We start from the raw sequence: 17,129 nt of genomic DNA, 5'->3' as shown, positions 1-17,129 counted from the left end.
GTAAGGGAATGAAGGGGTGGGGACAACTTTAAGAAACAAGTGTGATGGGACCACCATTAAGTCGTGCAATGTAACTTGAGGTGGGTGAAAAAAGTCCTATTCAGCACACTTTTCAAAATCTAGTATGATCCTGAGGTGAACTTCAGGCCAGATTTATAAGATACTGAGTTTATTATAGAAGAAGTCAAAGGACCCCTCTTAAAGGAGTGCCAACAGACAGCAATAGAAGTTTTGTATTTATCACAGGGCAACTTTCTGCTACTAAAATTGGTCATTTGTACGAATGAACATCCCACCACTATTGCTTCTTATAATTCAGTCCAAAAGTACAATACATATGAAAGAAAGAACAAGCTAGTTTAATGGGAACTATTTCATTGAAACAAGTAGCTCAAAGTTTTTTAAAACAACTTTTAGAGGACAATTGGTGCTAGTCTACTCCGGGACAATGATGTTAGTGTCCTGGTAGGCCTACTGAATGTTTCTAGGAAAACGTTTCAGTATTTTTCAGAGACAAGGTGGATGAGGTAATCTCTGTTAGGGACCAACTTCTGTTCTATGTAGCTTTGCTGTAGCCGTGTAGGTCCCAGGGTATTATAGACCAGCTGAGTGAGGTCATATCTTTTATTGGATCAACTTCGGTTGACAAGCTTTCAAGCTTACATGTAGCTCTTCTTTAGTTCACGGAAATGTACTCTGAGTGTCACAGATAAATACAAGGCGGAACAGATTGGTTGCATAAAGCCATAATTCGCCCCATCCCCCCTCCACAACTGGAGAGGTGTTAACAGAACACTTCACCTTGAATGGTCCCTTGAAATATGTGTTACCTACTTATGCTAAACAATCTGTTCCAATTTATATTTAGTTGTGACACTCTGAGTATGTTTCCCAGACCTAAAAAGAGCTATGTGTAAGCTTGAAAGTTTGTCTCTCTCACCAACAGGAGATGGTCCAAGAGAAGATATTACCTCACCTACCTTGTATCTCTAATATCCTGGGACCAACCACTGCTACAATATCACTGCATACAACATGTTCCCTATTTTTCAGATGGTTCATTATCAAGGTTTCTAGTATATAACTAGGAACGAGCAAACCAAACCAAAAAACACAACTGACCTGAAACTGCCTAAAATTCAAGCCTCTTGTGGTTCACAGGAGTTTGGGTAACTCCTTCCTCACTTCACTTTCACATGTCTTTACACTTTCAAGGTTTCAGCCAGGACCAGAATTATCAAGATAGCATGGGAAAAGCTTCTCTTGTGATAATTTCAAGTGCAGTGAAAAGCAAAAACTGATTGAAATCTCAAAAGCAAGCATATTCTTGCATGCCTTTCTGTTTAATTTAGTAGGCTAAAATTAAGATTTACCTTTCATTAGTAATGATCCACTGGAGGGCCAACTGTCTTTTCCCCATCTGCATTTGGCTCAACTGTGACATTTCATTGTGGACTTTAGAGGTTTCCAAGCCTTTGAGGCCACCAGATTGGATTATTGCACTTCACTCTTCATGGGGCTACCCCTGAAGATCATTTGGAAGATACAGCAAGGGCAGAAAGCAGCCTCCTTTTCAGTGTGCTAGCTACAGAGAGCATTTTACATCTGGGGGCAGATCCTCAGGTAGTGTAACTTGTCATAACTTCACTAAAATCAATGAAACTGTGACACCTTATACCAGCTTAGGATCTGCTCCATAAATCTCCCAATTCTCCACTGGCTTCCGAATGTAATTTGAAATATTAATTTTAATCTATAAAAAACTACGCTGTTTGGGTCCTGGCTACCTCAACCTTTCTCCAACAGGGTAACAGATCAGTGGGGTGTTTTTCCCCTGAGTAGTCTTTTAATTTAAAGACTACAGACTTCATAGAGGGTTGCACCCTGTAAAGGGCCTTGGGTTCAGGCACTGCCTTTCCTGGTTGATCTTACAGAGCTTAAAGTCTTTCATCTTTCATGATACAGTGTCAAGCTCACATCGATTTTAAGGTTGTCAGAGTATGTGTCTTGCTTATTCTGAGGAAGTGTAATTTAGGCCAGCAATGTGGCTTGTACTTTGTCTTTTAGTTTGTCTAAATACACCACATGAATGTTTGACGGAAGTATTGTGTAGAGATGAACAAACTTGTCTCCTTACCAAATTAGTTTCCATCTACCTCTGAAATTTTGTGGTGGCATTTCTGCTGAAGTAACGTATGTGACACCCTGGCACCCCCTTATTCACCACGGTCATATAATTAGCATACGTTTTGCACAACGCATGCCTTGTGAGTATCATTCTAAGTCTTGATCTGCTAGACATTAATATCTCGTTGGATTGTATGTGCTATCGTCATACGTGAACGTATGAAGTTTGGCTATGTATGTGTTACTGCAACATGACGTGAGGTTGAAAACACCCACAAGCAGCCTTTCAGGTACAATAGTAAAAAGGCCAAGCAATGTTAATGGCTTATTGAGGAAATGCACAAAAGCACAAGGATTGCCCCAGAAACTGTGTACAATAGAAACCTCTCAGAGATAGCGCTACACAATGGGAACGGTTTGATCCAGGTTACAACAAAAGAGCTTTCCAGCAAGCGGGAAGACAATATAAAAAGGGAAAATGGCATCATGATGGTACCTCACTCTCCCAACACCACCACACTTGGAAACACCTGAGGAACAAAGGCTGAACAAAGGTAGTGATGGTCCCAGGGTAAAGGGATTTATAGCCTGTGTATAAAACCTGGGAAACCCAAGCTGCAAAGGAAAGGCAGTTTGAGTCTTAAGAATCTGCCAGCCTGTTTATCATTCAGGGTGAGAATTTTTGCTAATGCATATCCTACCTATCTAGTATGTTAAAGCTCAGTTTGTGTTTTTGTTTATTTACTAGGTAATCTGATTTGATGTGTTTGCTATAATTTATAATCACTTAAAATCTATCTATTGTAGTTAATAAACTTGTTTTTGTTTTAATCTAAACCACTGAGCTTTGACTGGAATGCTTGGGGAAAAATCTCTGCTTGGTTACCTCAAGTGTGCATGGTGTGCTTGGTTACCACAAGTGTGCATGGTCCTCTTCACATTGAGGGAGAGGCAGACTGGGTGTTAAACCCATATACTGGCCAGATTTAACCAGGGCAGGACGATTCTGCTTCGGGGTCCTAAACTGGGAAGCTGGTGGTTGGAGAGCCTGCATGTAACTGCAGCTGGATGTGTCTCTACCTGTGTGAACGCTGGTGAGAATGCAAGCTTGGAGGGCTTTCCAGCTTATTACAGCAGCACAGTTGGAGAGGAAACCCAGGCTGGTGGGAAAAGAGCTCAGTTCCAGGTGGCACCCCAGGGGAACCCGTCACAACATAATTTGGATTTTCATGTTGATGATACAAGCCAACCAGAATTTGAACGTTTTAGCAGATTTAGATGTTGAGGGGAAGCAAACCCACAGCTGTCAGTGTGCTACATCTTTACACAAGCTGCAACAAAGGACATTCCTACTTTTACTGATTAATGGGATGAGGCTTTCTACAAGTTACTTGGCTATGGATGTACCAACACAACAACTTCAGAGATACACTAAATTTTGGCTCCAAAATTAGAATCACAAATGTGTCTTAAGTGTCATTAAATGGTAACTCACAACAATTATATAAAGTTATTTGTTTTATCTGGTTGTTTCATGCTTATCCTCAAGAAGTCAAACATGCTACTCTTGTGCGTCAGCATGCACAGTCTCCTAGCTTTAACCCAATTGCAAACAAGGATTTAATTCCACATTGCCATTATACATGGACAAATTACAATTGTCACAGGCGCTGACTTTCCAAAGTGCCGGGGGGTGCTAGAACATGATCAAAGAACATATTTTTATGACCACTTCATTTCATCATCGTTTTTATCAGACATTAACAAGAAACTGAAATAACTCAATTCCCTCCCCTTTCAAAAAATAGCAGGTAATAGTGAAGCAGAAGGACAGGAAGATGGCAACCTTCACGTTGTCCTCCCTGTTAAGGGCTTTGCCACAACCAAAGCCATCAACATGGTGACTGATGGCCTTGCGGTCTAAAAAGCAACTAGAAATGGCCCTCGTTGGGTCAAATATAGAAATGTAGGCTCACACCTTTGTGTATGTCAAATCAATGTAGAAGGCCTCGCTTCTGCAAAATACAATTGCCTGACCAAGCTGCTATACGAACAGAAGGACTAGCAAAGCAGCACACAAGGAAGACACTCATTTGCAAGAATAAGCTAGATTTTCAGAGCTACAAATAAAATGTTTGGAATAACTCAAGTTTTAGAGTTTAATGTCAGATTTTAAGTAAAGTGCAACGTGACCTTAGATGCCAGGAATCTAAATGGGTCTGGAGGCTGTATCAAAAACATTGCTTCTATAAACACAGTTTTGGATACACAAATTAATTTGCATGTTCAAACAGTTATTTGCAGCAATTTGCATGTGGAAGTGTTATTTTGACATACAAATGAGTGTGTATGTGAAGTAAGCAGTCTGCTTAAGGTCCCTTTGATAGCAGGAACCTAAAGTATTACCACACTAACCAGCGAACTCTACATTCCAAGAAGTTAAGTTATGCCACCATTGTGTGATACTGAACTGATTCTACAAAGAGAGCTCCTATGTAGCAGAGCAGGTTAGGAGGAAAATTTAAACTATTAGGGGGCCACCGTGTTCTTGGATGACTTCAGAGCCACGTTCTAAACTAAAACATTACTACTGCTACCATCTGAGCAACGCTCAGTTTCGTCATAAAAGTCTTCCAGAAACGTGTTCACAGAGCCGTAAGAATCACTTATGTTTTCTTTCCCCTCACCCCAAAACAGCTGGAATGATTGTTTCACATCTCAAGTGTACCTAGATGTATTACAAGAAACCACATCTGTAGAGGGAAGGTTTTCGAGTATGGGGCACCTAATTGTAGACTGAACTGTGGGCTGGTGCGAGAAGACTATGAGACCACTGCCACAATCTGGCAATATCTGAAACATGCACACAAAAGCCTCTAAGAGCAGCCACCCAAGTGCCAGCAAAATTTGGTTGCATAGCGAATGTGCTAAATAAGTTTAACCAAAATTGTGCTGGTGATTTTTGGGGGATGGGTGGTATTTTAATTCTCCTGCGCATGGTCTTTAGTGCAATATATATTTTGAATATATAAGCCTCCACTCTATGGAACAGACAATTCAGATGAAGTTTCTTTCGGGTGGCAAACTGCATTCCTTTTTTATCTTGGATGCTCTTTCAACTTGAAAAAATTACAAGATTTTATACACTCTCAAATCATGAAGTATATTTTTAAGACCTGTAAATGGATATACTGGCTGGCTAACACTTTTTTCGGAGTTATTTTCCCCCATGGAAAGTTTCATTATAACTCAAGTTGCAGTTTGTACATTGCACTTCACTGAAACAATCTAGGATTTCCTTTGTGCTTCACTATAAAATGGAGCTCTGCTATATGCAGATTCTACTGTATATAAATTCAGACTGATAAGTATCTTGCTCTTTTCCCATCATTGTTAATTACCAAGTTATTTGTATGTAAACAGAAGCTTTTGATTTCCTAATCAGTCTCCTGCCCGATTCATTCAGAGATGTCACACACCAGAGTTTGACAGCACAATTAGTCACCATGGAAGCTATTGTGATGTCACAAACACTGAATAGTGGCATCACTGAATGAATCTGGCAGGAGAAGGATGTTGATTACAAAGGAGAAGGCTTCTGTTTACACAATACCTTGGTAATCAGCAGTGATGGGAAACGAAATATAGAAAGAGGGCCTGGCAGTTTAATGAGCATTACTAAAATTAAAATTTTAATAATTTTCTCGCCACATGTGGATGTGGTGCTTTAGACTGACAAAATGTAGCTTTTGTAACCTACACTGTCAATTTTGTCTTACGCTATGAACAAAGCTGGAAGCTGTCATTTTACATGAACCAGGTTTCCATGTGTATGGAATAGTTAGTCCTATTTTTACATTGAAAAAAAGAATCTAACTGGAAGAATTTGGTAATTGGGTTAAACTGTAAGACATTTTGGAGAGTAAACTTGCAGAACAGTAAACTTCTGTGTTTAATAGCATTCATTCAGGGTATCACAGTTCCCAGCAAATCACTTCTTTCTTTATTTGTAAAGACTGAATACATTTCAGATTTTTAAAACACTTTTATAAACCACTGATAGTGTTCACAATTTCAGTGCTCATGATTACAGTTAATGGTTTGCTTATTTCTGCTTGATCATAATCGCCACTGACTATTTTTTTTTTAAAAGGCAGCAATTCACCTCAAAGTATATTGATTAACATTTCAAATGCCATATTCTGTATCATACACAATTCCGTATTGTTTCAGCAAGCTATTCACATACTGCTTATTCAAAAGTTGCACATCATGGTGCTTCTACTAAATCCATTCCACAAAATAAGAGCAGATGCCAGATTAAGTAGCATGAGATTCTTTCAGGTACTGTAATTAAACCAATTCCTAATGTTATTTAATTCCCTGCAGTTCTTCCTCTTGCTGCCTTCTTGCCAACTGTAACCATGGCACCTTAATTTCAATCAGTTGGAGTAGCTGCTGCCTAGAGAGTACAGATGCCAGCACTGGTCCAGGAATTGCCAATCCCCTGTGAGTGGCGGTACCAATACTTTCCCCTCCCTAAAGTCAAGTGTATTCAGCCCCCTCTCCTTCCCCACAGTGTACCTAGCTTTCATAACCATACTGTAGGTATGCAAGGTTGAGTCTGTTCATTCAGGTCTCCCAGCTGGTGATGAGCTGAGCTGATTCGCAGGGCCAGTACACTTTAGGGATCAAGCTTAATTTGCCTAAGCTGTTTATTTGCTATAGCCTCAAAACACAGCAAAGTAAGAATAGCATGAAGACTAGAAAAAAAATATATTGGAGAGTTAAAAATGGTTCAAATGCTTAACACGCATTAGTATAAAGCACGCAAGTGATTCCAGCTCACTTAAAAACCTTTGTCCATAATGAAGCAATTGTAAAGACATCCATATGGTTATATTACACACTGTATGTTCATAGTTAACATTACCATGCTTGATGGTTCCCTACCTAATCCTAGATGAGGGTGATGCTCCACTAGGGTCCAGCTGTTATCATCCACACAATGACTTTTGTAAACGAGCAGCTGGCAGAGGTCCCTGGCTGTCATGTCTGCTAGAATCTCGATCACTTTGCTTGTCCCATCTTCACTAAAGACTTTTACATCCTGCAACATAAAGGATACACTTACAGATCAATGGCCTTGTGTTCTGAAAATATGCAAACTAGTTACCGTACATAGCTTCCCTCCTTATAACTCCAGGAATCTTAGCAGACAGCACAAATGACACACATGATTTACTTTATATTACTTTCCCCTCATCCCCTTTACCCTCCCCCGGCACCCTGGCCCTAAAGGAAGGTTGAGCAGCATTAATATGAACATGTACCAAGAAGGGGAGAGAGAGCAGAGATTCCTTATGCAGCAGTATACAACAAGCATAAATGAAATAATACCAGTGTACTGGAACGTTTGGCAAAAAAACAAATAGAAAAAAAATCTAGCTTGGGGGTTGACTGAATTTGAACATTTACATCAAATTATGTTGAATTCTAAACATTAAAAATGGCTCCCTTGCTCAGGACTAACTTTTGATTGTTTCGCCTTTCAAACTTCCACTTGCAGTTCATCCACATATGAATTAACTAGCATTATCCACACATTTCTCTGTTCCCCCTGAATTCTCTTTCATCTCAGATTTAAGGAGTTTGAAATCAAATGTGCATACACTGTACATTCAAAACATTAATGGAGATAAAGAGAACGTGTCAGAAACCTCCCCCCAACCCCTGAATTATACAGATGCTTTCCCGTTAGCATTGTTCTGCTCAAACAATACACTTACTGCAAAATTGTTTCCCCATATAATCAAATTTAGAGTACCAAGATTTATTTTAATCACAAATTAAAACATTCTGCATCCTAGCAAGAGAGGACATTGATCTAGCAGAAACCTTGTGGGTAATTTGATATGGAAAATCTTACCTCAACAGCACGTAAAAGGCAGCAGTCAGAAGAACAAGATGGCATTTTAAATATAGATTGCCTCTTGAAAGAGTTTGTTCTCTGCCTCTTCCAACCCTTTGCAGACTAAGCTGCACACTCGGGGTGTTCTGTAGTGTCAGTGGATTACTGTACTGTACCTGTCACGTAGCCCCTGTTCTGGGTACTGTTTCTGGGGAAGCAGACAACTCTTCCAGAGCTCCACTCAAAGGGTTACACACAATCTTTTAGGTAGTGAATCAAACCACACTGTGTAGACCAATCCAAGCCCTCCCTGTGACTGATGTAATCATTTCCCACACACTATCAGACTTCCAAATTATTCCCCCCAGTAAGAAAAAAATTACGAAGGAAATCTTTTTATGAACACCCACAAGTGTTTAAAACCCCTCTGATCTTAAAAAGTTCAAAGGAAAAGAACGCAAAAATCCCAGAGCCAAAAGCAGGCATGTCCCCTGAATTCTGATTTCTTTGCCAAATCTCTCAATAGCCCAGCCTCACAGCAGCTGATGTCATCTACATGCAACTTAAGCACTTGAACTTCTAGTCTGCTCGCTACTGCTACCTCTTCCTTCTTCCTCGCCGGCTTATCCCCTCCCCCTACTCCTTTAACTAAATGCTGGCTTAGTGGTCTGAGTTCTCATTGTAACAGACTGTTGATTTAGCAAGTGGAATATGAGGGGCTCATCTCAACAGCTCACTCTTGTGCTACAGGTTAGATCTGGCACTAGATTATTGATTAGGTACAGTATTTCCAAGAACCTACGGTCTGACAGCTACCCAACACTTCCCTTGCTACTCCCCTCCCCCTTTCCTTTCCCATAGCTATGTACAAATTCAAGCCCAGCTAGGGAGGAGTTAAAGCTTAATCTAGCTAAAGTGACTCAAACCCATGCATTCAGGAAACTGCTTCATCTGACAGCAGGGATGAGCCAGCTCTTTCAGAAGCAGGCTCTGAAGAGGAGGAGGGGGGAATCCCGGTTGCTGTAGCTCTCTGGAAGGTATGCACTCTGTACAATGTTACAGCTGCACTCAGACTCCTGGTAACACTTAACCAAGTCATAGAATTCCTAGCCAGAAGACATTTGATGGGTTTTTGCCCCTCTGTTTTGTGTCCCTAGACAAGTCTATTTTCAGTAATTAGCACACATTTTACAGTATAAAGGTATTATCTCCACACAGTGATCTCAATCTTGAAATACTAGCAATGTTAGAAAACCACTCTGCCACAATGAAGTTAGCTTCGAACAGAGGAAAGGGATGTATCTATGAGATACTGAACAAAAATACATCATTCCACAACGTGGAAACACAGTAGGCTTCCATGTTTACAGTCTGGATCTGATCTTAAAGACAGAATCAACTCTTCTTTTTTTTTTTTTTGCAGGGGGAGAGGGGAATGGGGGCAGGGGAAAGAGAATCCCATATCCATCTTAAAATGTCGTACCTATTATTACTACAAGTAACACACAAGAGCAGTATAACTGGGGCGAGGGGGGGGGGGAAGAGAGGGATATCTACTTTCAGTTGGCTTTGTGTATCTGACCTTGCTTTCTGTAGTGGAACAAAACCATTTAATTGAACTTCCTGTCTCATGAACTAGCCTGCTGACATCACTCGTGCACTGTGGAGGGGAATGCTCACGCACTCTCTTTCCCAGACTTTGCAAAGGGGTGTTTTACAAGTAATGTAACAGAAGAACAGCTGTTGTATCAGAATCAGGAGCACAAGGGGAGGGAAATTGCCAGGATCCTGGTGGAGAATGGGAAAAGACCTTTTCACTGCCTGGAGACTTGAACAAGCTCAGGAAGCACCTGGCAGCGTAGGGCAGGCTGCCCATCCCTTGTGCTGCCTGTGAGTCCCAAGAGAGATGTAGAGCTGTTTTATCAGGAATGTCGAACAAGCCCTTGTGCGGCACAGGGAGAAAAGTTTTGAGTCACCCCACACATTTCTTTGTATTTCCAGCTAGGGAAAAGCCTGCAGCAGTAAAGCCAGGAGGAGAAGGCAGCAGCCTCTTTACCCTGTGCTCTAGCACCTGACCTGTACTGAAATGCTGACCACATTACTTCTGTGCTCGTCCCATTTCCTTCCCCCACCTCACAACTTCAGCTCACGGTCTGTTGCTTTTAAGTGTGTTACATCAAAAAGCTCTTTTGAGATAGGAAGTTTGCTGAAGTCTATTCAGGCTCAGGGCAGGTCTACAATTAAAACGCTGCAGCTGTGCTGCTGTAGCACTTCAGTGAGGACACTGTGCTGATGAGAGAGCTTCTCCTGTTGGAATAAGCTACCGTTTCTTGGGGAGGTGGAATACCATGTCGATGGGAGAATTCTCCCATCGACACAGAGCTGTCTACACTGGGGAATACACTAAGAGATGTAGTTATCCTGACCTAAGTTCCTCGTGTAAACGTAGTCTCAGATACACCTCTAATATTTCTGCAATCCCTTTTTTCCTGTAGCTATACACTGTAGAAAGAACCCAGGTATTCCCTTTTGGAAGGCTGCATTAGATAAAAGCAGGAAATTCATTCATTCTGTTTTTTAGAGCTTCCTTTATTTGATATATTGGGGATTTGGAATGGAGTGGGTGGACAGAAGGGAACAAGTTACATTTCACTATTGATAAAGCAGCATAAGCAGGAAAGAACAGCAAGAGATCACATGCCACCATCGACACTGAGACCATAACAGAACATACCAACAGAGGGACAAAATTGCCTGAATGTAACCCTACTACAGACAGCACAAGTTAACCAGGTTTTGTAGAAACAAAGGAGAGCACAAGGAGGTGAAGCTTAAAATCTTTAGGGTGGGGTGGGGAAATGCAGTGTTAAGTAAGGGCTTTTGTGAAGGGAAAACAGGCTATTGAATTAGAGTTCACGGAGGTGCCCGTATGAATACTGTATATTAAGAAAGAAATTTATATTTTAGGAAACAGGCTTGACTGCTACAGCAGTTTTATTATTTTTGCCACTGTTTCAATGATAAAAAGAGAGCACGAGTACTCTCCCACTACAATAGACAGGCCTAATTTTAAGCCAGCCAGGAGTGGTCAGTGAGACAGCTAGTTTTGATTATTTTTATAAAAAATTATTATCACACATAATGGCTTACACATTATTATTATTATTACACATAATACAAGCTTGTAAGTGCTCCACACGCAATCCTATTTCTGCTATAAATCAGAGGGTGCCTCATGAGCACAGCTGATATTGCACTCGTGACCTAACTAAAGGAAAATGAATCAGTTTCTTCCGTGAATAAAGCACTCTCCTTCCAGTAGGTAGAAGCTACAGACACACTTAACAGAAGTCCAGAAAAATCAGTTTTAAACAAAACTTTTACTCTGCCACCCCCCACCCCCGAGTAAAATGCAACACTTGGAACAGTGACTTACAACAAGGCCTCAGCAGCAAGAGGTACCTTCCATTCAAAATCAAGGTTAAGAATGTTCAGCCAATCGGAGCCTCAGATTGGCTGCACATTCAGTGCTTTACAATGCAAAGGAACAGATAACAGACTGCGCCATTGTTCTATAAAGAATTCTTTTTGAACAGACTTAAAAATTAAAGCACTTTAACATACACAGTTTAGTAGTTTTATATTATGACTGATATCCTCCCGAACACCTCACCTTCCAGCCTATACTTTCCCGGTAGCAACTATGGTGCTTGGTTACATGAAGTAACGAGATCATTAAAAGGGACAAGATAAAAATAAACCCAGTTCAAGGTCACGATTAGATTATCTTCCTCCATCTGCCCTATTGGTACTCCTAATTTCTTTTCCTTGGGAACAGGGTTTTATATTTATCATTACCCAATCATCCCTCATTGCCTGCAGTTCCCACTGCTTCACTCTCTTTGGTTTTGTTCTGCTATGTGGCCAGGTCCACCCTAGAAAAGATTTGCCAGTACAGCAATGCTGGCAAATCCTCAGCAGCTGATCCAGTCAAATGCACTTTTTTGCCAGTAGGGCTTGTACAAGTTTCTCAAGCTATATTAAAAAATGCTATATAAGAGGTAAGCATTATAATTAACACCAGCAAAAGCATTTTTATACCAGTATAACTGCACCTACCCTAGGGCTTTTGCAGGAACAAAAATCTCTTATAAAAAAAAATATCACATCCATAATCAACGTTACACTGGCAAAAAGTTTCTAATGTAGACCTGGCCTGAATTTTCTATCCCTTTACTTTTGAGGCTGTACACAAATTTAATCACAGATGAATTTACACCAATGCTAACTAACCTCACAACTCACTGTCACAACACGTTATGTGTTCAACAATTTAAGAAAGGCATACAAGGGGATGGATGGATCTGGCTAGCCAAAAGACAGTGAGCTCAGCTTTAAAACTAATGTATTAAATGTTCTGGTGGCTCGGCAAATGCTTCACTTTTCTCAAAGAAGTAGATTTGGGGATCTCCATAAACTACCACTGTATCCTGAAGAACTACCTAGTTCAGTTGTTATGTGCAAGCTTCTCATGAAAACACCACAAACAAAAAGAACTACTTCAGTAGGTTTTGGATCAGATTCCTCAATCCCCCAATCTCCCCTAAATCATTTAGAAATTAAAAAAAAAAAAAATCCAGGTAATAAGATGACCATACTTGCATTTACACTTTTGCAGTTAGCTGATACAGAGCAAGAACATCTACTGATTTATTACAAAAGACACACGGGTACTAACCACCATGGTTATGATTAAATTGCGAGTTTTCATTGTAAGCCTGTTTTCATATGATAAGCTCTCTGGAAAACTTCCAAGTTTCCTCAGCCTCAAAGTTATTTTAATTAATTTTTTTTTTAAAATAACGAAATTGTGGAGTTTGAGTTGTGAGAGCGTTCAGGGTCTTAATCCCATGTCACTCACTGACAATTTGTCAATGATTGTAGATTCTAACTTTGCATGTGGATTACCCTTAATGAGTAGTACATCCTCTGCTTGGTTCAGAGAGAAGCAAGAAGGGGAAAGTGTTCAGATTCAACAGTGGTAAGCCTTTGATAAAGAGTAACTTTGAGCTTGCTCGGCAGATATCTGAAAATATTTTAGCTCTGTCTAGCATAGATCCACACTGTGGTATTATAGTCCAGTTTCCCTAACTTGCTCTAGGGGAGTTATCTACCTAAGATACTTATATTGTCCATTACGCAGTGTCTCAGCACCTCACAATCTTTAATGTATTTAGCTTAGAGGAGTAAGAGGTATTTTAAGTGATTCACTGAAACATGTATGTCAATCCTATAATTTTTCCGCTCTGACTGTTGTTGCTTTCTGACTTCAGTCTTGCAGAGGGGGAAAGAAATCCTCCAAAACAGCAGCACTAGCAATAAAGGTGTGAACTTCAAAGTGCAGCTGGGACCATTTAAATATCATTCATTGCACGGTGTTTTCTTTAGCAAGAATCATGCAATAAATATTGTGTGGAACCTTCGTATTGCAGTAGGGTTTTTTGCATGTAAACATCCAAAAGCCAAGAAATGCCAAGGTTAAGGTTCTCATAGCAACATGAAGTCTCCTACATGCCACACACCATATTTAGGTATACATTTAACAGCCCATGTGCAAAGGAGGAGAGTTATTATTATAAGAACCAAGATCTTGGTATTGACTTCCATGCTTGACTATTTAATCTTAACATTGCATTAAGTGAGTGAGTGTTTACATTAAGAATTCAGTGTTGTTTCCACCCCCCACTCCTCCGTTCTGCTAGGTTACCAAGTTTTATGTTCCTTCCAGGATTCAGAGGAACAATTTGACTTGGAAAGTGGAATCTGGGCACGTTCCAGAAGCTCAGTAATAATCACACACTGATTTTAAAAAATTAAACATTTTCCATTAGTAACCACACAATGACACTGTGGGTACTGCACCCCCATATTTAGAATAGGAAATTCTAATAACCATACATATATTTGAAAATGTAAGACCAGTTATGAAGCGAAAAACATTGGGTACTTAATGACTTCCAAGTGAACAAATATGTCAATTAGTCTCAGGATTATGTGCCGTGTCGGCATTCCAATTATAAAGCTGCTCACCTGGAATGTTTGAGGGAGAGCACAGTTGAATGACCTTATGCAACTGAATCATACATGGCAGTATCCAAGTTGTGAGCTTACAAATACTAAAGGGCTAGGATATGGTCACAACAAACTAAGACCATAGTACTCACAATCATTTTACCCCAAGTGATGAACTTTTCATATTTAAAACTGTATTCTACCACTTACGTGACGCAAATGTGTATATTTGCAACAAACAGTGCACTGACTGTCCCCAATGTTATCGCATCCCTACTACATCCTCCTTCCCAAAACTCTCATCAGCTTGATAAGCCAGCTGACCCTCTACACTTTTCCCACTTATAAAACTCAGAGATGCAGATGGGAAGTGGGGTGAGAAAAAAAGCAGCTGTTCCAAATTATAGATCAGGCTGGGAAATTAGGATGAGGAATAGAGGAGAGAGATAGAATTGAATGTTCTCATTCTTGAGCACATCACCAGTTTGTGTCATGCATCTACAAACTTTACCAGCAATAATTTATATTTTCTTCCAGATCATTGATAGATCTATTGAACAGCATTGGGCCAAGAAGTGATCCCTGTGCGTCCCTATTAGAAACACCCCATTTGAGTGTTTAGTTGTATTGGAGATCTAGTGATAACCAGTTTTTAATTCATTTAATGTGCACTATATTGATTTGGGATTCTTGTAACACAGCTACGTTATTATTTATGAAACTTGCCAAAACTTCAACAGTACTTTACAGGTCATCACACATAAAGGGCAAGCTTCATACAGTTCACTTTATATGCATACTGAAATTGTTTGAAAATATTGAGTTGTACAAAGTTTTTGGGAGTCTAGATTTCTGATGTAGTAAAGAAACATAATGAATGTCTCCTTGTCTAGTTCTCCTACCACCCCCCCCCCAAAATGTAGCCACCCTGGCACCATGTTTGGCTATTAATCCACAATCCAGTTTTTCTACATAACTAATTATGTATAGAATACCAGCCCCTTTCTTAAAAGGTGTAGCCACTATTTCACATTTTGGATAATGTAATTAAAACAATTAAACAGCTTTGTCTGGGATTAACCTTTAGTGACTATGAAAAATTCCTTACTATGAAATCTATTTCTAAATATTTTACCCTCTTCCCCAGTTATTTACCCCAAATGTATTATCATCTCTTAGCTTCATTTCAAGAATGGGGAGGAGGGAGTGATAATAAAGCCTAAGTAGAAAAGTTCTTGCAAACATATGTCCAGAAAGGACAATCAAAAGAAAAATCAAAATTAAGGACAGTTCTTAGAGAACAAAAACAAAGTCTGCAACTTCTTTAGTTAAGGTTTTTGCCATTATAAAGTATTCTTTAAAAACTGAATCAGGACCACAGATAACTCACCATACAGGCTTTCAACCACAGGAACCATGTCCATTTAAAGTATGACAGATAGCATAACTAGGCTATGGAATAGCTTCCCATTGGCTTAAATAAAACGGTATGAGTCCCATTTGCTTGAATGGCTGCTTCTTTCCCAGTAGGATACTGTGGCAATGGCAAATGAAGCACTTGAGATTAGAGCACCAGGGCCAAATGAAGAGCCAGCAGGCCGTTTTCAGTTCGGGGTCCTGGACTCTAGAATTAGCTTCCCACTTTGATTTGCCAGTATCTGGATAAGACATCCTCCCAGACAAGCTGAAGGACTCACTATTATGCTCCTGTGTTAGATATGGAGTGGTTACAGAGCTTCCTTCTGAGTGAGATATACACCAGATGTGTTCAATATAAAATCCTCTCATGTTCTGTCTGTATGTTTGCACCCAGTGCTACCTAATGACTTAATATAATACATTTTAGCATTCCATTACGTCTTCTCCTTTTAAGTTCCACATTCCCACCATTTACAATATTTACATTTCATGCTAATTTTGCCTGTTAAGTGTCTCTGAATCATACTGGTTTTCTAAATTACATGACGTGAACGCATAACAACTTGGTCATCTGTCTGTCCTTTAGTTGCAGTGACTGGCTATGGTCAGTTTGGAATCCTTAGCTCTTTTTTCCCCCCCTTGTTCTGCATCTGCCATCTCTAGAGTTTGCTCTGTTGATTGTTCTTTCTGAGGAACAAACCGTAGACACTGACAGTTTCTGTCGAACTCTCCACTGTCGGTCTCAATCACACAGAATTGGGGCGCTGAATTCTTTTTTCTTCATGACCATCCCTCTTTCCCCATCCACTTGGACATGAACATGGTCACCAGGTTCTTGACCAGGCAGTTCTCTAAGTAACATCTGTTGTAGAAGTGTTCACAAGCTCTTTTAGCCTTTTTATCTAATTTGGTTACTCTCTTCATGTTTGGCCACTTTGGAGAGAGATTCTTTTCCAAAGTTGGAGCAGTACCTCCCATGTTTTGCCTGGGGAAACACGGTGAGGGAGGTTATGGTGCAAAATATCGGGCCCCATTAATGATGAGGAGAGGTCTATTCCTACTGGAGGATCCAATCCTGCTGCTCATTGCAGCAGTCCACCTGGCATGCTATCAATTCTGGGGTCTGGGCCTTGCTTGAGAAGTCCATTTTAAAGTTTAGAAATCGCATGTGAGGAGTTTTATTTTTAAAATAATGGAACGTTGAGTTACACTGTTCATCTAGAATCAACTGAAAATAAAAGATACCAAGCAGTTTATATATTTATTTCATTAGATTTAAGCATTATGTCTACAAACAGTTATGTATCAATGCAGCTTGTGACAACACTGTGTGCCACAATCACACAGTACAGCGTAAGCTGGGGTTATTCAGCCACATGGCAGGAGATCACTGTGCGATGCTCATTCTCTATAGATCATCTAGCATACAGCAGAACAGTGAGGACATTTATTGAAAAGCAATGGCCACAAGGAGCACTTTGCAACCCTTCATCCCTAAATAATGACACTGCAATTTTCTCTCTTCATCCTCAAAACAGAACATCTATTGAGTTAGTCCCCAGGAAGCAACTGTTTGCCCACCCCTAGGCAACGGAGGCTA

At 40.1% G+C, this 17,129-nt stretch overlaps 1 protein-coding gene across 2 annotated transcripts in view; it reads right to left on the bottom strand.

Moving 5' to 3' along the window:
* GRB10 (growth factor receptor bound protein 10) overlaps positions 1 to 17,129 on the bottom strand; it is an 82,811-nt gene that overhangs the window by 28,100 nt on the left and 37,582 nt on the right. For both annotated transcript variants that reach the window (XM_077809206.1, XM_077809205.1), the window contains exon 3: positions 7,081 to 7,237. In XM_077809206.1, coding sequence (XP_077665332.1) covers positions 7,081 to 7,237 — 157 coding nt within the window. The remainder of the gene's footprint in view (positions 1 to 7,080; positions 7,238 to 17,129) is intronic.

The sequence above is a fragment of the Eretmochelys imbricata genome, chromosome 2, assembly GCF_965152235.1.
Source record: "Eretmochelys imbricata isolate rEreImb1 chromosome 2, rEreImb1.hap1, whole genome shotgun sequence".
Taxonomy (NCBI): Eukaryota; Metazoa; Chordata; order Testudines; family Cheloniidae; genus Eretmochelys; species Eretmochelys imbricata.
Note: the sequence above shows the minus strand (reverse complement) of the source record. Positions and strands in the feature narration are given on the sequence as shown.